The sequence below is a fragment of the Boleophthalmus pectinirostris genome, unplaced genomic scaffold (assembly GCF_026225935.1).
Source record: "Boleophthalmus pectinirostris isolate CB_2022bp ecotype Guang Dong unplaced genomic scaffold, ASM2622593v1 HiC_scaffold_20, whole genome shotgun sequence".
Classification (NCBI taxonomy): Eukaryota; Metazoa; Chordata; class Actinopteri; order Gobiiformes; family Gobiidae; genus Boleophthalmus; species Boleophthalmus pectinirostris.
The window spans coordinates 29,449,056-29,473,553 of record NW_026571153.1 but is presented as its reverse complement, the minus strand read 5'-3'; the positions used below and the strand labels follow the sequence as shown (position 1 = coordinate 29,473,553).

The 24,498-nt window shown below is 40.0% G+C and overlaps 1 protein-coding gene across 1 annotated transcript in view; it reads right to left on the bottom strand.

The window, feature by feature from the left end:
* efnb3b (ephrin-B3b) overlaps window positions 1-24,498 on the bottom strand; it is a 157,288-nt gene that overhangs the window by 56,591 nt on the left and 76,199 nt on the right. The window contains exon 2 of the mRNA XM_020928907.2: window positions 21,364-21,653. Coding sequence (XP_020784566.1) covers window positions 21,364-21,653 — 290 coding nt within the window. The remainder of the gene's footprint in view (window positions 1-21,363; window positions 21,654-24,498) is intronic.

Sequence of the window (24,498 nt, the reverse complement as noted above, 5' to 3'; positions counted from 1 at the left end):
TATGCAGTTGTTTCATTAGCGGGATACACGCTGACTGTGTTGTGATAGTGCTCTGAAGGGGGAGTGATTCAACATGGGGAGCGAAGAGCTAACTATGTTTTGTGTAGAAGTCAAATATCCCTCTTTAAACTAAATTCTTTAAGGTTATTATTCATTTTGATGTAGGCGTTTGAGCGGTTGGTGACATACCAAACAGCACCTAATGACATCATAACATAGAACCAAGTAAGTGAATAAGTCGATGACCAGGAAGTGCGCTGTTATCATGCTAGTTGTGGTGGCAAAGGCAGTCGGAGTAATACCTCTTAAGAATTCATTCAGTTCTAACTCAGCGTGTGTGTGTGTGTGTGTGTGCGTGCGTGCATGCGTGTGCCTGTGTGTGTGTGGTGAAGATATGGTATGGACATTAAAAAAACACAAAGGATTTCCACCTAATGACATCACGAGGTTGAACAGATCATTTGCGCTGTGTAGAAAAGACAGATTAGCATGTAGGATGGAACCAACTTCTTGCAGCTATTGTGTTAGCCTCATTTAAATGGATTCACTCCGTAGCATTGTAAGGAAGTGAATAAGTTGATGATCAGGAAGTGTGCTGTTATCATGCCAGTTGTGGTTGAGTAGTTAAGTAATTCCTAGTTGAGTAATTCCTTTTAAGAATTCATTAAGTTCTAAGTTGTGTGTGCGTGTGTGTGTGTGTGTGTGGGTGTGTGTGTGTGCGCGCGTGTGTGTGTGTGTGTGCGTGTGTGTGTGGTGAAGATATAGTATGGACACACAGGAAGTGTGCTGTTATCATGCTAGTTGTGGCAGTAAAGGCAGTCAGAGTAATTCCTTTTAAAAATTCATTCAGTTCTAACTCAGTGTATGTGTGTGTGTGTGTGTGTGTGTGTGTGTGTGTGTGTGTGTGTGTGTGTGTGTGTGTGTGTGTGTGTGTGTGTGAAGGTATGCTACGAACATTAAAAAAAACACAAAGGATTTACACTTAATGACATCACAAAGTAGAACCAAGTAAGTAAAGTTCTAACTCAGTGTGTGTGTGTGTGTGTGTGTGTGCGTGCCTGTGTGCGTGCCTGTGTGTGTGCCTGTGTGTGTGCCTGTGTGTGTGCCTGTGTGCGTGCCTGTGTGCGTGCCTGTGTGTGTGTGTGCCTGTGTGTGTGCCTGTGTGTGCACCGGTGTGTGTGCGCCTGTGTGTGTGCCTGTGTGTGCCTGTGTGTGTGTGTGTGTGCCTGTGTGCGTGCCTGTGTGTGTGCCTGTGTGTGCGTGCCTGTGTGCGTGCCTGTGTGCGTGTGCCTGTGTGCGTGCCTGTGTGTGGTATGGTATGGACATGAAAAAAAAAAAAAAAAAACAACGGTTTTCCACCTAATGACATCACAAGTTTGAGCAGATAATTTGGCGCTGTGTAGAAAAGACAGATTATTATGTAGGACGGAACCAACTTCTTGCAGCTATTGTGTTAGCCTCATTTAAATGGACTCACTCCGCAGCGTTGGCAGCAGATCTAAGTGTCTAAGCTGGGCTATTACATTATACGGGAACTTTAACTCGACTACTTTGCCTTTACAGACAATTAGGAAGAAGTATGGAGGCCTTTCAAACGCCTCGCCCCGCCTGGATTCATTACTCTCATTAGGGTGTTAATTGCATATTTTAAAGCATTGTTTTTCGAGGCTGGGACTGCGGCAGCTAAAGATGACAAAAGAACAAAGACCAGCCCCCAAGCACACGCGGTGGAAATCTGTATAAATACCGCAATTAGATTTCAAATTTATTTCTGATTTTAAAAACATAAATGAGGACTGCCAACATTGAAGTGTTACAAAGTGCTGAGCTAAAACAAGAGTCATAGATTTCAGAAAACGTTTGTAGATTGTCGTTGTTTTTCACAGTGTAAGACCCGGAGGAGACACAGGGAGGGCATCTGACACACAGGGACATTTCAGATTGGTCTGTGCAAAGATACTGAAATATGTGATGATACAGTATCAATATCGTGGGCAGATGTATCGATATGTCACCAAGAGTATTTTTTTGATATATTTTACTAAATTATTTTGTTACAGTGCTACAGTTTTGTTGTTTAGTGGAAGGAGACTCGTTTATGCGACACATCTGACATTTTCGCTGTTTTGATCATGAAAATCTGTTACGTCTTTGCACAAGAAGTGGTTTAACAAAGACTTTTAGTATCACAGACATGATTTAGCCTTTATTTTTTATTGAATCGTATCTAATTGATTTGAGATATATCGTATCGAATCGAAAGCTCACTGTATCAAGATATGCATCGTCTCGTGGCCTATGTATCGAGGTATGTATTAAGGCTGGGTATCATGAAGAAGTTGTCGATACGATACATACCTCAATACATGGGCCACGATACGATACGTTTTTTCAATACAGTGCACTTTCGATTCAATTCAATACGATACAATATATTCAGTGTTGGGGAGTAACAGATTATATGTACTGCAGTTACGTAATCAGAGTACAAATTATGAGTAACTGTATTCAGTTACAGTTACTGTTTGAGTGAGTGGTAATTGGATTACAGTTACTTGGTTGAAATAAATGGATTACACAGTGGTACTTTCCTGTTTTCACATTTTGGGCTAAACCAGGACTAAACCAGGTCTATAGGCGAGTTTCAGTTGACGTCATTGTTATTAAAAGCCCGTGTTGCATGCTGGGAAATATTTTGGTCGGAGGCAAGAAACACGATAGCGTCAAACACAGTGCGTAACCTCGTGTATTTATCCCCGATAATGGTAAATTCCTGCTGCATTATCAGATGCACAAATAGAAACACGGAAGAAGGAAAATGTCTTTTTCGTATTCTGAGTGAAAAGAACCACTAACGGTGAATTAAACGACTTTCAAACATCCGCAGAGCAAACGTAGAAGATCCTAACAAACCGTGGACTCCAACAAGTTCAACAACACATCGAGACTCTTGGAGGTTTTCATCTTTTCTGCTGTGAATGGCCCAGGAGTTTCCACCAAGTCATTGTGGATATCACCCAAGTGAATATTTGGCCAGATAGTTGGTGATTATGACCAGAAATTTGGTTTGGTCCAGGCTTTGTCGGGGTTGAAAAGGGTGATTTGGCTCCATCGATGCTTATGACCAATTTCTGGTCAAATGGTCTTGGGTCCTCTGCCGTTAGAGTGGATAAATAACCGGGATCAATACCCTTTACGTGCTTTCTCGCTCCGTCCGTCATGTTGAATTAGTGTTTCTTGCCGCCGACCAAAATAATTCCCGGCATGCAACATGCGCTTTTGTCAACAATGAAACTCGCCTATACCCTAATATGGCAGGCAAGAGATAGTTTTTCTGAATGATTTTATTGTATTTACCTTGAAATATCCAAAAGGTAAATCCGCAAATGTTGAACCTGATCATTTCTATTACTCATTAGGCTCAAGAACTCACTCACTGTATTACAACAAAAATCTACATTTAGCAACATTTTCGTTATAGTTGACCCCATTTGTATTAAATAAAATCTAGATTATTAGCCCATAGAATGTTTTGAAACCATCTGAAACCCAGGAAAACAAAATATATGTTCTACGGCAAGACAAACTTAGCTCAAATAAATGGAAACACATTATTAAATAGTTCCATTAATATCAATATTGCAGTAATCAAACAGCTATATTGCAGTATTTTCATTACCATCAAGCCCTAGTTAATACTTTTAATAATTACTTTCATGCAAACTCCATTTATTATTCAGTTTTAATTAATTGTTAAATCCTACCACAGATATGCACAGGCTGTACCCGACAAGCGCGCCCTCTCTCCCCTCTCCTCTTCATCCCCACGGCCTCATCAATATATAATAGGACAGATGCGAGGGTCTAATATGAACCATAAGCCCCCCACAGGGACTACCAGCGAGCCTTACCCGGGGGCCTGCTGCGGGGCCTGGGGAGGGCTCGCAGACAGGCCTGCTTTGAACAGAGCTTTGTCATATCGGACGGCTTTAAGAGGGAGGAAGCGGCGGCGGTGGGTTACACTGCGAGCAGAGGTGGAGAACGGGCACAGATGGAGGCTATAGGCGGCGCAGGTCCAATCAATGAATCGATGAGAGTAATTAGGTGTGACAATGTAATCGGAAGAGTTTTAGGCGGATAAGGGTGAGGGAGAATGTGGCGTTTAAGGCGAACCTGTAATTGGAAATAAGAGATTCAAGAGCAGTGCTTTTAAATGGTGGAGTAAAAAAGAAAATAAATAAAAATGAATAAATCTAAAAAAGAAAAAAAAAGCAATAAAAATATTTCTTGCCATAATTTTACACTTAGAATTATCACCATACAATTTTAGATTTTGAAATAATATTTAATTAAAATTAAAATGTGAGAGCTGTGTTTTTATGTCATGAAGCAAAATAAAAAAATATATATACAATTTTTTTTCTTTCTAAAAAATTTGAATAAATATTTTAAAATGTAATATAAATAAAATAAAAATGCTATTGAAATATTGTCACAATACTTTCAGAATATTTTTAAACAATTTTAGATTTCGACAGGTAAACTAAGTAAAAAAATTTTAAAAATGTAAGAGCTGTGTTTTTTATGTCATGAAGCAAAATTTTAAATATATATATATATATATATATATATATATATATATATATATATATATATATATATATATACACACATATATATGATTTTTTTTTTCTTTCAAAAAAAATTTACAAATATTTTAAAAAGTAATATAAATAAAATAAAAATGCTATTAACATATTCTCACTATACTTTCAGAATATTTTTATACACAAAATAATATAATTAAAATAAATTGTGAGAGCTGTGCTTTGATGTCATGAAACAAAATTTAAAAAATATATGATTTTTTTTTCTTAAAAATTTAAAACATATTTAAAAATGTAATATAAATAAAATAAAAATGCTATTAAAATATTCTCACAATACTTTCAGAATATTTTTATACAATTTTAGATTTCGACGGTAAACTAAAAACTTTAATATACATAAAATGAAAAAGATATTAAGATATTCTCATAATACTTTCAGAATTTTGTTTTGTTTTGATTTGACCACAATAATTTCCCAGTTTTTTTCTATTTTACCCATTCCTTATATCTGCAGTTACAATATGCCCTTTTGGAAATGGAGACACATTTTGTTTTTAAGTTTTGAGGTAAATTTCAAATTCAGCCATTAGCATTTGACAGAGGAGTCAAACGTGAACTTGCTTAACTCCGTGTTTTTTTGGAAAGCACTGACCCAAATAACTGCAAACTGTTCATTACAACCATTCTAATTGAGATTTCAATTAGAATTCATTTGGCTGCCCTCGTCTTTTGTACCATTCTCACGCACACGCACATTCTGACATTTCATGCTTTGTGGCGCTTTTCTACTGACTTCCATTCATTTCCCGCGGACTGACCCGAACCTTAACTGTAATCCCTAATTCCCTAACCTGAACTATAAATGTAACCTCTTCTAACTCATAACTTAACTTGCAACCGTGATATAGACCGAAAAATACCACATTTTTTGACTTTTGTCCCCGTGATGCGAGCGCGCGTGCAGATCCGAGTCCCCGCAGTGTGTCAAATACCTGCGCGCACACACATCCATCTCTGTGGGCATGACCTCGCTCGCCCCTCGCCCTGTCACTTCCTGTCTCTCTCTCGCGAATCGCCCAAATTTCCCCTCCGTCACTTCGGATCAGCTCTCGGGCCTCGGCGCTCCCCGTCGTCCCGAGCACACATGCCCGCCAACTCCCATTAGAAAGGGCATTTACGTCCCAAATAATATTACAAATAACTGACGCGGATATTTTGACAAGCGCGACAAGCTAACACGCACGATTGGGGACGCGGGATTCGTCACAGTCAAATTGAATAGCGATGTGAATGGTTGTAATTAGCGGCGAGCAAATTATGCAATTATGTAGCGACAATATAAAGTGCTTATTCTGGGTGAAAGGCAGAATGTGTGTTGTCCTCGTGTGGAAATGTTGTATAAGCAGCTCTTGAGGTCAAACGAAGTCCGCTCTGCACTTTCTGTTACTTACAACGTGTTTTATTGTTTGAAAATCAGAAAGTGCGCGTCTGCATGCTAGTTGCTTTTAGCTTTATTGTCGTGGTAAAAGTCTGCTCTGGTCTCTGAAAGTTCTGAAATGCATTTATAATTTTGGACCAATACCAAACTGCTTAAAGAAGAACTATTGTGCTTGTGACACATAATTATAGAAGTTATCATTTGGACCAGGGATGGGTGTTGGATTAAATTTTCTTCAGTCGTCCAGAGAATTAACAATTGATTTTTGATTAATGGTAAACAGTCACATTTTTCTATAGTGCTTTTCCACCTTCAAGGCACTCAAAGCACTTTACAACAAGGAACCACTCAGCCATTCACACACCAGTGTACGCAGACACTGTGGGCAAGGTGGGTTAAATGTCTTGCCCAAGGACACAACGACAGCATTCATCTGTGGGAGCTGGAATCACACCAGCCAACCTGTGGGTCAGTGGATCTGACCACTCAACCTGTGATGTTTATGTCGAGAACTGGAATCAAACCACCAACCTTCAGATCAGTGGGCAAATGCTCTACCAACTGAGCCGCCCCAATAATCTTAATCATGACCATTTTTATATTAAGATTATCCTCATTATTATTATTATTACTAATCTGCATAAATAAACTCAACTTTACAACATTTAAACCATAAACACTCTAGAGCCACATCAGCCCGTTTGATCATATTATGTGTTTAATGCACTTTTGACACATTTGTTTGTGTTTTATAGAAACTAAACGTAAAACCACATGACTCATTTGCATAAACTATAAGCGAGTGAAGAATCCCTCAGTCGTCCAGGTAGAATCCATGGCGAGGAGAAAATTTAGTTTGTCGACTGAAGAAGGAGCTTGGATGAGCTGCGAAACGTCTTCAACCAAACTAACTTTTGTCCAGTCGACAAACTGAATTTTCTCCATAAACTATAAGCGCTGATAAAAGCTCTTTCCTTGTGTGCTGATGTGGTACATGACTCAGTGGAATATGAGTGTTCTCTCTGTGACAGAGGGATGTTGATGATGATGATGATGATGATGATGGTGAGTGTGTTCTGTGTGTGTGTCGCGTTGGAGATGGTTCATATTTTCAGAGATCAGACGTGTGCAGGTTTAGTGCAGCTCACTTTATTTATGTTGGTCACTTTGTTTGTTTTGGCGTCTGTTGTGATGAAAAGACTAAAAAGTGTTTGTCTTTTTGACGCATGTGACTCAACTTTATGTTGCAGTAACCAGCATACTGTGTTTACATGCACCATGGCGAAACCAGGATACTCAAAAAAAACGATCATCCCCGGGACACTGATGTGCTGTAAACACACTCACTGAGTGGAACAGTGGAGGTGCCAGAGCCCAAATGTGGGACTGTGAGGAACAACTCCAGTGTTTGTGTCAGACGCAGGCTCGTCTCCTTACGCTACTCTACGTACAGCAACCTACATTCGGTTTGTCGATTAAAAATGAACGTGATCGACGAAATTCTTAATGATCAATTATTGATTAATGAACTAATCATGCCCATCTCTAAATTGGACATTTAAAAGCTCAATATTTGTCTAATATGACTTAATAAAAGAAACTAAGCTGCTGAATTTCGAATTAGAAAACTGTGGTCTCCAATGGGAGCTGGCGTTGCTGTGGAGAGCTGCACTTCACACTAGAACAATGTTTTTTTATATTTTTTTCTACCAAAAAATGACTACATGACACTGCCGAATTCTACGTCATGATGTATCAGACTGGAAAAGGAAGTAAATACAGAGCAGTGTGCAAGTTGAACAATATGGCGTCTTAAAATAAGCAATTACAGATGAGACAAACACACACAAATCACTCCAAATACAACCTCGAGAGAGTAAATGAGAAGGAAACAACTATAACATGGTTAAAAGCTTTGAAAAATCGATTTTGGAGAATAGGTCTGATCTAAGAAAACAATTTCTGTTTTTCAATTATCCTAAGCCAGTAAAACTCAGGTACAGCGCCGCGAACATCAATCCAGTCTGTAAAATGAGTTAGAATATAAAAAAGACCGATCTAAAGTGTATTTTTATTGTTGTTAAGCCAAAGTAAAATCTCTGTCCCTCTGGGAGAAAGTGAGTTATTGCAGGAGAAAGTTGTGATGACTCACGGTGCACCTGACCTGAGACAGGTGTCACATTTCCTCCAAGAATGTGCTCAGAATGCAGGCACCAGGACACGCTGTTTTTAAGACTGAGCTCAAAGAAAAACACACAAAGTAACAAGTACTTGGAGCACTTCTCACGCATATTTTTACTTTTACTTAAAGAGGACAGTGTGTAACTTTCTGGAGGGAGCATGTTACCTGTATGAGCAATGTTTGTTTTTTGGAAAGATAAGAGTCAGGTCTGTGGAGACACAAGCTCGCTCACAGTAAGGACGTGTGTTTTATTGTGTTCTTCAATAAGCTATAGTATGAAAGCTGTGAGTGATGTTGGTTACAATAATGTAACAATAATCGAAATATTGCGATATTGTACCGTCAAAGTTCTCACAATAATATCGTGGACCATCACAATATATCGAATCACAAGTCTTTTTGCTTAAACGAAGAGTTATGGTGCAGAAATAGCTAAAAAAGACAGAGAGAACTACATAGACCATGATCCTTTGCTCCATTTCAGAAGAAGAAATAACAGTTCTAACACGTTTAACTCTTAGTTCTTTGGATTAAGTCTTTTCAAGGTGTTTTAAGAGGAAAAAGAAGAATATTAACAGTTTTGTTAGGCTCCACAAAATATCGCAATAAATATCGTACCGTGAGATGTATATCGTGAAAATATCATAGATTTGGATATTGTTGCATCCCTTATCGTGAGCCTCCCCACCATATCGAGAACTTTCCCAAGATATCGCAATAAATATCGTACCGTGAGTATCATACTGTGACGATATCGTATCATGAGACTTGGGTATTGTATCGTGAGACTTGGATATCGTATCGTGAGACTTGGATATTGTATCGTGAGACTTGGATATCGTATCGTGAGACTTGGATATCGTATCATGAGACTTGGGTATTGTGAGACTTGGATATCGTATCGTGAGACTTGGATATCATGAGACTTGGATATCGTATCGTGAGACTTGGATATCGTATCATGAGACTTGGATATCGTATCGTGGGACTTTGGTATCGTGAGACTTGGATATCGTATCGTGGGATTTTGGTATCGTGAGACTTGGATATCGTATTGTGAGACTTGGATATCGTATTGTGATATCATATCGTGAGACTTGGATATCGTATTGTGAGACTTGGATATCGTATTGTGATCGTGAGACTTGGATATCGTATCGTGAGACTTGGATATCGTATTGTGAGACTTGGATATCGTATTGTGATATCGTATCGTGAGACTTGGATATAGTATCGTGAGACTTGGATATCGTATCGTGAGACTTGGATATCGTATCATGAGACTTGGATATCGTATTGTGATATAGTATCGTGAGACTTGGATATCGTATTGTGAGACTTGGATATCGTGTGATATCGTATCGTGAGACTTGGATATCGTATTGTGAGACTTGGATATCGTATTGTGATATCGTATCGTGAGACTTGGATATCGTATCGTGAGACTTGGATATCGTATTGTGAGACTTGGATATCGTATTGTGATATCGTATCGTGAGACTTGGATATCGTATTGATATCGTGAGACTGGATATCGTATCATGACTTGATATCGTATTGTGATATATATCGTGAGACTTGGATATCGTATTGTGAGACTTGGATATCGTATTGTGATATCGTATCGTGAGACTTGGATATCGTATCGTGAGACTTGGATATCTTATCGTGAGACTTGGATATCGTATCGTGAGACGTGGATATCGTATCGTGAGACGTGGATATCTTATCGTGAGACGTGGATATCGTATCGTGAGACTTGTCTGTTGTCATGTAACTTTATTTTTGTTTTCAGTCTTCCTTCCAGTATTAGTAAGAGCCGATACTGACAACACTGACATTCTGGTTATATTTTGGTGATTGTTTTGTCTACACACTGACGCACGTGCACGCCCCCCATACACACACATGGAACGGGCTCACGTGCGCTCTCCTCTTGTATGCACTTGAAACATTGTCTCTGCAGCATGTTGTTTCTGCTCAGTCCATTTATCAGAACCTCCTCTTCCTCTCCTCTTCCTCTCCTCTCCTTTCCTCTCTCTCCTCTCCTCTCCTCTTCTCTCTCTCTCCTCTCCTCTCCTCTCTCTCCTTTACTCTCCTCCTCCTCTCCTCTCCTTTACTCTCCTCTTCCTCTCCTCCTCCTCTCCTCTCCTCTCTCTCATATACTCCTCCTCTTCCTCTCCTCCTCCTCTTCCTCTCTCTCCTCTCCTCCTCCTCTCCTCTTCTCTCTTCTTCTCTCTCCTCTCTCCCCTTACACTCTCTTCTATACACTCCTCTTCCTCTCTTTCCCCCTTCTCTCTCCTATACTCTCCTCTTCCCCTCCTCTCTCCCCCTACACTCCCTCCACTCCTCCTCCTCTATCTCCTCTCCTCTCTCTCCTTACACTCTCTTCCTCTCCTCTCCTCTCCTCTCTCTCCTTTACTCTCCTCTCCCCTCTCTCCTGTACTCCCCTCTTCCTCTCCTCTCCCCTCCTTTCTCTCCTATACTCTCCTTCTCTGCTCTCGTCTTCCTCTCCTTCCCCCTCCTCTCTCCCCTTACACTCTCTCCTCTCCTCTTCCTCTCCTCTCTCCCCCAACACTTTCTTCTATACACTCCTCTTCCTCTCTTTTCCCCTTCTCTCTCCTATACACTCCTCTTCCTCTCCTCTCTCCCCTTACACTCTCTCTCTCTCCTCCTCCTTCTCCTCTCTCTCCTCTCCTCCTCCTCTCTCCCTTACACTCCTCTCCTTCTCTCCTCCTTTCTCTCCTACACTCTCTCCTCTCCTCTTCCTCTCCTCTCTCCCCTTACACTCTCTCCTCTTCCTCTTCCTCTCCTCCTCCCTTTCTCTCTCTCCTCCCCTCAGGACTCCTGTTTACGTCCTCTTAACCCTGATAAATAAATCAGTCGGGCCTGTGCATTATTGAACGTGTGGATGATACTGTGGACTTGGTCTGAGCTGCCAGCGCTGGACCATGTCTGGACCTACAAATGTATTTCGTAACACTTTTTTTGCAGATGAAAATGTCTAGAAAACTAATAAAATCAGTCAATTAAAGGCTCAGAATAACAGAACTAGTTGATGTGAAAGTTTGCAGTGATCCAAAGTTATTCCTAATTTACTTCTGCATTCAGAGCATCCGAATTATTCACCGTAATAAGTTCTAAAGAATGTTCCACAACTTTTTTACATGTGACAATTACTATTATTTAAGAAGTATTGACTAGGAATGTAACAATAACTAAAATATCGTGATATGTATCGTCAAAAGTCTCACAATAATATCGAAATACAAGTCTCTATGTTTAAATGAAGAGTTATGGTTATTTGAAAGTCTTTCTTTGTGATTTTATTGTTTTTCTTAGTCTGTAAAACACTTTGAATTACTAAAAATACAGGGAACTACATAGACCATGATCCTTTGGTGTTGTCAGTGCAGATTACATGAAGAAATAACTAAATAAAGGCTTTTCAAGGCTTTTAAAAGTAAAAAGGAGCCACCACAAAATATCGCAATAAATAGCAAATCGTGAAATGCACATTGTGAAAATATCGTAATGAAGGATTTTGATATTGTTAATTGAATTATATTTACTGCACATATGAACTAACACGCTAAGTCACTCCCCCTTCAGAGCGCTGTCACAACAGTTTCTCGGACTACTACTTTATACTTACGACGAACGTCATTTTTGGAAGTTATGGTCGCCTTCTCTTGAGTAAAATGCTTGGCTGCTCATTTCCGACCTATTCCAGTGGCGATATATTGGCGTTCTAACAACAACTAGCATGCGAACAGTGCACTTCCTGGTTTGTGGAGGATAAAAACGCTTTATAATTAGATGCAGACAGTACAGCGCTGACATATTTGGACTTTACAAGCAGCTTATACATTGTTTCTGTACTGGGGCAAGACGTGTTTTACTAAATGTTCTCAAACCGTGGAACAAAAATGAGAAATTTTATTAGTTTTTTGTTTTTCAATGAAGTCATCATGCTTGTAACCTAAAAGCCAGATGTTACACCGCTAGTGTTACTGTAATATTCATTCGGTGAGAGTGATTGGGAAGAGGAGGGGCTCTGAACCGAAACAGATGCCTAAATTGCTATCAAAATCAAACCATGAATTATTTAGCAAAACATATGTGAACCATGTGTGTAGTCCCCAGCTACTTTACTCAAGTAACTCTTAGTTTTCAGATACCATACGTTTACTCCTACTTAGTAATACAGTCGTCCCTCGCTATATCACAGTTCACCTTTTGTAGTCTTGCTGTTTCGCAGGGTTTTTTTAGTGTAATTTTGCATGCCTTTTTTTTTTTTTTTACAGTGTATGAACACGTATTGCTGCATCCTGATTGGTTAAGGGACTCCTGTCTCTTGTACAGTACAGAATTAATTCAGCCAAATTTACATAAATGTTGGATCTGTATCAGTGTGATTCTGAAATGCTGTAAGTTTTTTCCCAAACAAAACCTACAATGTCGACGAAACAACAAAGACTCCTGCGGTCGACCGTAAAGACAGAGGAAGATGCTAACCATCGCACAAAAAGTTGGACTTCTGGACATGCTGAAGGAAGGGAGAAGTTACACGCTGTAGCAGAGTTTTGCACCGGGTCGGGTACCTGCAAATAGTTGCTGAAACAAGGACTTGAAGCGCGCTCGGGCTACGGCCATGTTTACCTTCGTGAGGTGCGGAGCTGAGTCGGTCCTTTCTCCTGCGGTCACCTTCGAGCCCGTCCTGACAGTGAGTCCTGTTTCAGTTCTGGTTTAGTTCTGGTTTACTCCTGTTTTAGTCCTAATTCAGTCCTGGAATCAGTCCTAGTTCAGTCCTGGGTTAGTCCTGGTTTAGTCTTGGTTCAGTCCGTGGCGTAGGCAGTGCAACAGTTTGATATAATCTCAGGTTAACGGGCGGGTGCGGGCGGGCGCTGTGCAGTGCTGTCCTGCGTGGGTGCGAGTCTCCAAAAACGGACACGTGCGGGTCTCTACGCTGTAGGACTCCGTTACAGAATTAAGGAATCATCGGTTCGTTACATAAAGAAGGAAGAAAATAACAAAAGCATGACAGCAGCAATAAGTCTTAAGTCTGAGAAAAGTGTACAAAGTTTGTGCTGAGGGGTTTTACAGCCTTAAAACAGATGGAATAATTGACTACTTTGTGGATTTCACCTTATTATTTTTAGAACGTAACCCCCCTGATAAACGAGGGACCACTGTATATTGTACAGTGTAACAATATTCTTTCTTGACTCAAAGTTGCATTAGTTAACATCTTTTCCTTCCAGTTACATTAACTTCAATTTATGAATCAGACATTATGTAATTTCTTGGAATACTACTTTGTACTTCTACTTGTTTAAAAAAAAAATAAAATAAAATCCTGAGTATGAGTCCTGTCCATACATGCAATCATGTATGGACTTAAAACTGTGCAGAATCTCTACCTATGATGTAACAATCCTGAGAAAATTGAGAGTGATTTCTAAATACCACTCTCCAACATTTCCTAACCCTAATCCTAATATTCTTAAAAGCATATTAAGCATAAAGCATAAAAAAAAGTCTACTTGCATATTATTATTTGGAACTAACAACACTCTTAACTTACTTGAGTACAGTTCTCCGCTCTTTTACTTTACCGTTTCTGACCATCACACCTTCCAGTTTTTAAGTTTTTGTGAAAAAATCTACACTTTTAGAATTAAAGTAAGGTTTAGAAAGCTTAAAGTGCGTATGACAGGTTTTCGTGTTTTTCTAATTCTCACTTGGTTTTGTGGATTTTACATCAATCCAGAGATGGTTTGAAAAAAAAAAAAAAGTTTAGAAGAAAAGTACAAAGGAAGTAGCATTCACTTTTTAAAATGGAACATCACTATTTATATTTTTAAAAACAGAAAATGCCATCTAAAAATGCCAAGACAATTTACACGCAAGGAAGGACTTCTTCTGACACTCTAACCCTTCATTTAACGAAATAAAAGTGTCGTCATTTATTTCAATTAGTCTAATCATAACTTTTGTGCAATTTGGAAAAGTGTTGGCTCTTGTTTACATCGTGGTTGCTAGGAGACAGCTATGGAATTACCTGTGCATATGTTACATCTGCTGCCCGTGTCCATTACCAAAATTGAAAAACTAGACAAAGGACGTTAACTGTGTTTTAGTGAAATGAGTTTCTAACCTGTCGTGTGCACTTTAAAACCTGTTCTACAAAATTGACTTTTCGGAGCTTTGGACCATGTTATTGTAGTTTTCCATCGATATTCGCCATTTCGATTCGTGTATGTTTGTGCAATCTTTAAACGGGCGGAGGAACGTCAAATGCTTTTCTGTTTTGTCTAAGTATTTTCAAGCGTTAAAGCCACCTATAATTGAACAAACAAAAGTAAATAGAGCTGTTTATTGTCATACCGTGGAATATTCCAGGCAGAGCAATGACATAGAAGTAGTTTTTTATTCCATTTTGCGGCACTATGAAACAAAACAAAACAAAACATTGATTACAGCCCCATGGATCATGACCAAAAGGGTTTAGGCTGGAGTAAAAAGTACTTCTAACGCCAAACCCTCATAAACAACGACAGAATTCCAAGAAAGAAAAGGAGCGTCTGAACAGCAAGTTTGCATTTACAATTTCACTTATAGTAAATATAAGAGACAAAATATACATTAAAACAAACCATAGTTAATACATAATTCATTCATTCCAAAACATAATGCTTTATACTCTTTTTTTTAAAGGTTTCTACAGTGTTAGACTTTTTTTTAAATCATAACTCAGATTGTTCCATATACAAACCCTTCAAACACAAATACAGTCACTTTTTTTTAAAGTTTGTATCTTCATTTTTGTCGTTTATGGTCGTACAAACTAATAATAATGATAAAGAAGGTACTAAATTTATCGTTTATGATCGTATTCAAATCAAAGGCAATGTCAAAGAAAAGCGTGCGTTTAGTTCATAGTCGTGTTTTACTTGTGAAGACAATAGGTCGAGTCTTTGAGGTATTTCTGTAAGATTTGATTTTTATATTGCTTTATGAAGTGCACCAAGTTCGTACAAGTTTTGATATGGTCGTCTAAACTCTTCCATGAGTCTGCTCCACGTCTGCTAAGCTTTTGAGAGAATTGTTTTTTAAAATTCATTTGACCTCTCAGGTTGTGTTTGAATTCATTTGTGTAGAAGAGTTTTTGAATGTTTTCTGGGAGCAGGTTGAGTTTCGCTTTAAATAAGATTTGACATGTTTTAAATTTTACTGGGTCACCAAATTTCAGGTAGCCAGGCTGCCGCCACCTAATGTCTCCGCTCAATTTCATTTCTCGCCAGCGACTAGGTCAGGAATCAGAATACACTAGACCAGGGGTGTCAGACTCATTTTGGTCTGGGGGTCGTATCCAAGCTACTTTGATCCCAAAGGGGCCGAATCAGAAAACTCATGTCATATAAACCCCAAAAATAACAATAAGTTCAAATATTTGTGCAGAGAAACACAAATCTATTACAGAAATCTTTTTTAATTGATGAACTCTTTCTTTTACAAAATATTATAATATTATGAACAACCTGAAACTTTAAGAAAAATGCAAATTCAACACAATGTTTCAACATGAACTTGTATGGAAATAGGAATAAGTCAATTTTTTTTTTTTTTAATCCTGCACACAGTGTACACTTTTCCACATTTTTCTGATGAGGGTGTCACGGTCAACAGTCAAAACGATCGTCCTTTAAGAGGGTTTGGAAAGAGACAAGTCTTCATTTGTGCCTCTCTGGTGGGAGGGGCCACGTACAGAGACACTGGAGACGCTGCTGTGCTCAGCACCACAGAAAATTACCAATATTTTAATAGAAAATATAATTAAAATATTTTAGTAGAAAATCAGCCGAGGGCCGTATGTTTGACACCCCTGCACTAGACGGTTCACAAAAACCCTGGTAGTGTGAGTTCGGGCACCAGCCAATCAGCGAAGACCCAGACATTTAGTGTTGTCAACAATTCCCGAAATCAAGGATTTAAAGTCGGAACAAAGAGAATGTTTGGTGAATTTTATCAAGTGGAAAGATGTTATTGTCCTTCTTCCTACGGGATTTGGGAAAAGCTTAATATACCAGTTAGCCGCGATAGCAGTGCATTACATACGTCACGACCAAATAGTCGCAAGCAAATGAATCCTAATGCTGCGAGGTCAGAAGTACGTAGTGAAACCGTCTGATGAATCAGGCTAAATTTCAGTATCTTTGATTATCAAATAAGTGCATTCGTATGTTGTCTATATCTGACATATCTGTAGAAACAAGCAGGTGACGGACACCGAACCAAAAGGTTACATAGTGCACCTTTTATTTGCTTATTTTCAATGCATCATTGTACTGATCAACCCCCGTTTTCACCACTATTTACTTTGTTCTCAAATTTTATAATAAACGTGATAAATGTATAATTCAACATCGTCATGTAGTCATGGTACAAAAGAAAAAAAACACTCTGCTCTAGTGCGATGTGTAGCTTTCCACAGGAGAGGCCCACAGCATGCGGCGCTTTGTTGTGACGACGTTTACGGCGACGTTAGCTCCCACTGGACACCACAGTTTTCTAAGGTGGGACTTGTTTCTTTTATTAAGTTGTTTAAGATTAATATTCTAATCATAATTAAAATTCTAAAAGAACAGTCTGCTTTAAAACCTTGCTACACTCTAACTCCAGTGTAATGTGTATTGAACAATACTAGTCTGTACTAGTGAGAGGCACTAATGCACTTTGAATAGATTTTGGTTAACTAACTTTGCATTGACTAAAATAATTCTTGGACTAAGCAAAGACAAAGCACCAAACTAAATTAATTTGTCGTCAGAATGGAACAGATTTCTGGAGAAGGCTTCACCAGGCGGTGGAACATTTGGAGAGTGCAGACCGCTCTCGGCTCCTCTATTATTCATATCAGAGGAGCCTGTTTATTCCAGCCATTGTGCAGCAGAGGCACCGGGCTCTCCATCGCGCCCCGGGGGTCCTGGTTCTTAAAGGCACCGCGGGGAGTCGCACTGACAAACATGTCCAGCCTGTGTGGCACGAACGTGAGTTATTGAAGTTCTATTGTGACAAAGAACCGAGACGGCACCACCCATCCACCCATCCCACTCCCACTTTTATTTGTAACGGATTTCAAGTTTTAAAGTGACGCCTCTACAACCACCAACAATTATTCACAAACCATATTCATATATGAGAAAGGTGAGCAGAGTGTCTTGCCAAAGGACACAACAGAATGCACCAGTTGGAGCTGGGATCAAACTTCAAATTATGTTTTTTTTTTTAAACATCACCTTTTCTTTGCCATTTTATGTTTTAAAAGTGAAAATAATGGATATGTATAGAAAGCACACTTTATTTATTTTCAATCAGATGCCCTCCCTAAGTTCGTGATGAGCTAGAGCCACATCTACTGTCAATTTTTCTTTTTTTTTTGTCCCAGTAGATATATATCGTATATCGAAGCTCTTGAGGTCAAAATATGTCCACTGTGAACTGTCTGTGTCTAATTAGAAAGCGTTTTACTGTCTGTTAATCAGGAAGTGTGCGTTAGCTTGCTAGTTGTTGTTTTATTAGCTTTACTCCATTCCATTTTCTTCTACTTATCCGGGGCTGGGTCGTGGGGGCAACAGTCTGAGCAGGGACTCCCAGACTTCCCTCTCCACACACATTTCGTCCAGCTCCTCCGGGGAGATTCCGAGGTGTTCCCAGGCCAGCCCAGAGACACAGTCCCTCCAGCGTGTCCTAGGTCTTCCCTGGGGCCTCCTCCCTGTGGGACGTGCACCGGAACACCTCTCCAGGGAGGCGACCAGGAGGCATCCAGAACAGATGCCCGAGCCACCTCAGCTGGCTCCTCTCAATGTGGAGGAGCAGCGGCTCTACTCCGAGTTCCTCCCATGTGACTGAGCTCCTCACCCTATCTCTAAAGGAGCGTCCAGCCACCCTGCGAAGGAAACTCATTTCGGTCGCTTGTATCCGTGATTTCGGCCTTTTGGTCATTACCCAGAGTTCATGACCATAGGTGAGAGTAGGAATGAAGATTGACGGTAAATCAAGAGCTTTGCCTTTCGACTCAGCTCCCGCTTCACCATAACAGTCCAATACAGTGACCGCATCACTGCCGACGCTGCACCAATCCACCTGTCAGTCTCACGCTCCGTCCTCCCCTCACTCGTGAACAAGACCCCGAGATACTTGAACTCCTCCACTTGAGGCAGAGACTCTCCACCCACCTGGAGAGGCTTTAGCTTTACTGTCACAGCCAAACTCTATGCAGGTCTCTTAAAGTTGTGAAAAGCTCTTATAAACTCATCATGGTGAGTAATTTGGATGCTTAAGGGCCTGTTTACACGAGAACGCTTGCGGGTAAAAACAACAAAATATATTATCTTATATATCAGTCAAATCGCGTTTACAACTGCGTGCGTATGAGCGGGTGCTGGATGAGGTTTTTTAGAAGCGCTGTACTCACGTTTTACTATCTTAAAAATGCAAAAATCTGAAACCACCCTCCAGAGTGGAAATTACATCACATATATCACCACCTAGCGTCACCACCGAGCCGCCTGGCATGCATACCCAATCCAATTCCACACACTTTTGCATATGCAGATTTCCTCCTGAATCATCTAAATGCAGAATAAAAAATGAAGACACAACGCTACTTTTGCGTCTTCTGTTCAGACTAATTCCGATTTTCACATTTTTAAGATAGTAAAATGTGAGTACAGCGCTTCTAAAAAACCTCATCCAGCACCCGCTCATAAGCACGCAGTTGTAAACGCGATTTGACAAAAAAATCCTGAGAATGAGTCCTGCAACGATGTATAGACTTAAAACTGTGCAGAATCTCTACCTGTGACATAACAATCCCGGGAATATTTAAACCGAGTGATTCTAAATACAACTCCAGGTGTATTTTTGATGACGGAACAACTTTATAATATGTTTAAAAGCCAAAAAACATCAATTTAGCACAATATGAGTCCTTTAAGACACTTGTTGTCATTGGTCCTTTATCAAAAAACACTTTTCCTTATTCTTCGTGAAATCTGAAATCGTAAGAAATCAGAAGCTAATTGGATGTCTACGTAAGAGAGATAACAAAAACAGAAAAACAAACAAACAAAAAAAAACTGAACTAGAATTTAAAAGTCCTACATTATACAAAATGGATTCTTGGATGGAACCAATTAATTCTTTCATTTCTAGACAAGGTGTATGGAGTTTAAAAAAAACAATGGAGCACTTCCTGTATTTCCACATGACATCATAAGTGAAGCAAAGTGATTTTAGCTTAAGAGAAGAACGATGATGGATGTTAAAATGTGTGAATGAAACAAAAACAAACAACTCCAGCTCTGTTTTTGATGAGGAAAATAGAAAATAGCGTGATACGGGCCCTTTAAAATGTTGTTACGGTAACAGGCCTCCTCCTCCTCCTCCTCTTCTTCGTCTCTCCCGCCTCGCTCTGGGTGTGTCTTCTCCGGGCTCGTCTCGTCTCTCTTGAGTCTGCCTCTGGTTCTTCACACCTTCTCCACCTTGCTGTTCTTGGGTTTCTTTTTGTCTCTCATAGCCCCGTCAGCGCAGTCCCTCCGGAGAGACCGATAAAAGCGTGTTTAAGACCGTCAAAAGGGTCGCTTCTGAGCCCGAAACAACACAACACTAACCTGGGAGTTGGTGGTTTGATTCTAGCTACGGTTAAAGGTGCATTGTGTAGCTTTACTGGCGTTGGCCCCATCTAACGCTTTTCTCCGTGGACATGTTTTTGCTTTGTCTAAAATGGTTCACAGTATGGTATTTCAGTAGTAGAACTGTTTAATGTCACTGTGAAACCAGCAGGTGATGGACCCCCAACCAAAAAGTTACTTCATTCTTTAAGGTTGTGGTTTCATTGAGTGATACACTGTTGAACAACGCTTTTATGTCATTTCTAATAGAAACTGCCAACGAAAGTATGAATATAAGGCCTTTAAATCTCAGTATTGACATCTTTATGTACGAAAGCACATTCAAACCCTGTGTGAATGAGTGGAACCTCAGCGTTTAAAGTGTGCGCTGTGGCCGCTCAGCAGACAGTGGCCTCTCTGTGTGCGGTCATTAGGAGTACCTGCACTGACCACGGGCACCCTCAAAGCCTTCATTTACACAGGCCAGAGAGGAGCCGGCCAGCGGGGAGCTCACACAGCACCCAAATGTGTGCGCCCAAAACCAGCTTCACCCAAACCATCAGGAGAGCTGGGAAGTACTCAGTTACATTTACTTGAGTAACTTTTAAAGAGGGGATATTATGTTAAATCGATTTTTTTTTAGCTTTCCACCGTATTCTAAATGAGCTAAATGAGGAAAAAATACTTTCACAGGTAATAATTTATGTAGCACACAGTGACATGATTTTTTCCTGTAATGGACACCGTTTGTAGGAGCATTCACAAGAAGAAAATATTCATCACTTGAAACGTATAGATATATTTGCAATAATTAGGATTACAGAGGACCACTATTTTAAAACAGCATTGCTGTACCAATATATGTTACTCTCCTATGAGATAGAACTTGACCAAATATTCACCAAAAACCAGGACAAAACTCAGAAAATCCACCAGCTAACTACTGCAGACATTCAGCTACTCCACACATTAAAATCAGTATCTAGCAAAGTTTCCCATTCACTTCATCCAGCTCACAGAGCTCTTGTCTCCACAGGGGTCCAGAGAGGTTCACAGGGGTTCACAGGGGTCCACAGGGGTCCACAGGGGCCACTGTGGCAGCCCTTGCTCTATAGATCAATATGGGTAATATTGCAGGAGTTTCCCACACAGTGATCTTGTTATATCTGCAGATTTTTTTAAACTGATATTTTTTGTAAGCTGCCCTGCTCTCTGTGTGCCGCGTGGTGTTCCCAGACTGGTCTCTTTTGAAGTGAGAATGGAAATAGAAGAACAACTGAAACATCTAAAAATAAGACTGTATGTTTACCCGGTCCAGCCCCACACAGGTCCCTGGGTCCTGCCTGTGGTTCACCACTGCTTCAGGCAGAGCTAACCTCATTTACCCTGCAGCTCAAACTGACACACACACTTCTCTACAGTGACCCTAGAGTTGACCTCTGACCCCACACTCACCGATGATGTAATAGTCGTGCATGCTCTTGAACTCGTGGCCCCACAGGTTGGGGGAAAACTCCTGGAACTTGATGGTGAAGCGGCGTTCTCTGGTGGGCTCGTCACAGGTCAGCACGATGTTGGGGGTCCCGGTGACCTCACAGCGGTCCGCCTGCTCCCGGGACGACACCAGGTACAGCTTATAGAACTCATACTCCAGGGTGGAGCGCGCAGTATCCAGAGGGGGGCAGATCAGGTCCAGTCTGTCCCCAATCTGAGGGTACAGCACGTAGCCTTTGGCGTCACGGAACCTGCAAGAGAAGACAGAGAGGAGAGTGTGAGGAACGCTGGAGGACGACGACAATGGACTGACAACAAGAAAATATGGTGGCTCGTATAGAAAAATGTGATATGGGAAAACAGTGAAAATGGGTGCACGATCTGATCATCGTCAGTGCTGAAAAATATTGATATGAGCTTCCAAATATTGAATCAGCACATATCCTGGTTGGACATATAAACTCATAAACTAGTATTTACTGGTCACAGTCGCCCTAGATGGTCTCATAATGTTTGAACTTTTATTATACAAAGTTGTTCTGTGGTTACTTGACAGAATAATAACAGTTATATCACTCATTTGGATCACATTTGTCTTATTTTATTTATTATTTTAAAGAAATAAATGTTGTTTTCAGTCTCTGCTCTGGTATCGTTGATATCGGGCTTCATACTTAAATCCATACATGCTGGGGAGAAACAGATTACATGTACCGGTGTTACGTAATCAGAGTACAAATTCTGAGTAACTGTATTCAGTTACAGTGACTGTTTCCATGAGTGATAAATGGATTACAGTTACTTTGTTGAAATAAATGGATTACATGGCGGTATTTTCCTGTTTTCACATTTTGGGCTAAACCAGGACTAAAACCAGGACTAAACTAGGACTAAACCAGGACTAAACTAGGACTAAACCAAGACTAAACTAGGACTAAACCAGGACTAAACCAGAACTAAACCAGGACTAAACCAGGACTAAACAGGACTAAACCAGGACTAAACCCAGGACTCAAACCAGGACTGAACCAGGGCTAAACCAGAACTAAACCAGGACTAAACCAGGTCTAAACAGGACTAAACCAGGACTGAACCAGGTCTAAACCAGGTCTAAACCAAGTCTAAACCAGGACTAAATCAGGTCTAAACCAGGACTAAACCAGGTCTAAACTAGGACTAAAACCAGGACTAAAACCGCATCTAAACCAGGTCTAAACAATATGACACTAACAAAAATAATTTCTCTGTCAATAATATTTTTAATATGTTTAAGGAAAGACTGAGTTTTTTTATTTTCTTTTAACAGACAAAACATCTTATGTTCAGATCCTGGTCTTTGTTTCTCTACAGTAAAACCTGTTCATGGAGACTTTGGCTCAACAGACAATTTGAAGAGAACAAACAAGAATTTTCAGGATGTGGTTGTTACATTCATGTAGTTTTAAAAAGCATGACAATATCAAGTAATCCAAAGTATTCAGATTACATTACTCATTTTAAGTAATTTAATGGATTACGTTACAAACTACATTTTGGGGTATGTAATCTGTAATCTGTGGGGGAATATGTTTTAAACGTAACCTTCCCAACACTGAATCCATAGTATCAGAATCTTAATCAGAAATGAAAAGGCTGGATCGGCGCATCCCTAAACTATGCCTATATGGTGACTCGTAAACGTCTCGGTGAGAAAACAATAAACATTTGAACATTTCCTCATCAAGTTTCAAGATTACTTTAATTGCACGCCTCGATCGATTTGTTTTGCAGCAAAATCAGACACGGCAACCCATGCAAATAACCCAGGATCAGATAAAATGTAACAACAAGCAATACAAAATAACATGACAAATAAAACCCAATAAGAAAAAACGACAAGGCGCACTTTTAATCGTCCACATTTAACACAGAAAGTCAAATTTCTTCCTCCAAAGTCCTGCGTCTGCTCCAAACCACAGTCTTTTCCTGACAGAGGTTTGGCTGAGGACCTCTCCGTTAAAACGAGCCAGAGCGATCATTGATTATTTGACAGACTAATCCTCCATCTTGGTCCTGCTGATCATGAACTTGACTCAAAATGCTAATGTTTGAACAATAGACTGTGCTCAGTATCACGCTAGTTTGCTCAAGCTTCTCAAATCTAAGGCTACGTTAAGACTGCAGGGCTTAATGCTCAATTTTTGTGAAATCCAATGTTTTTGCGAGGTCATTCACATTTCCAATTAAATGCGACTTGTATGTAATCAGCTGTGTGAACGTAAAACGGCCCGAAAGTGTCCCGCATGTGCACTGGAGACACAACGACGTCAACCGCAGCGAGCGTGCTCTGTGTTTAAGGAAGTTGTTCAAACATGGACGCAGCATTGAGCACCTGGAGATTTTAAAGTTCCTCTCGTACCAGAGCCAGAACATGAACAACTTACTTGTTTTAAGGAGGAGATTGAGAAGGAGAAGGACAAGGTTTTTGGTCGTGGTGTTTTGTGGGACAGTGGCAGCGACGTTTGTTGAAAGGAACGTGTGGATGCGGAGACGGAGCCAAGAGTGGTGAGTGGTGATGTGCTTCACTTCAGTGACATGGAGTTCGTTAATTAGTGACTTGTTTGTGTCTTGTTGATAACGTGTAGGTCGGATGAACGCGCTTTGGCCGTTCACACTGAAGTCGCATGTCAAAAGATCAGATATGTATCAGTTTCAGGAGCACATATCCAAGTGTCCTGGGTCGCATTTGAAAAAATCGGATCTGTGTGGTTCAGACTGTCATTAAAAGATCAGATACAGGAACATAGAGGCCAAAAAATCAGATTTGGGTCACTTCAGGCTGCAGTGTGAACGCAGCCTAACGGTCTCTTTTATTAAAATCGTAAAATACAAATAAAGAACCTATTAAAATTCAAATTAATTACCCTAAAGACAACCCAATTATTATTATTTTTTATGTATGATATGTAGATAACTTCAGTTTGTGGTGTTGTTGTAATATTTATAATGCCTCAAATTAGTGTTAGCGTTAGCATTGAGACGTAAACATCTCTAAACACAAAAGTATACTCAGCTCAAGTAGGCCTGATCGTTTTATTTATGTACTTTTTATCCACC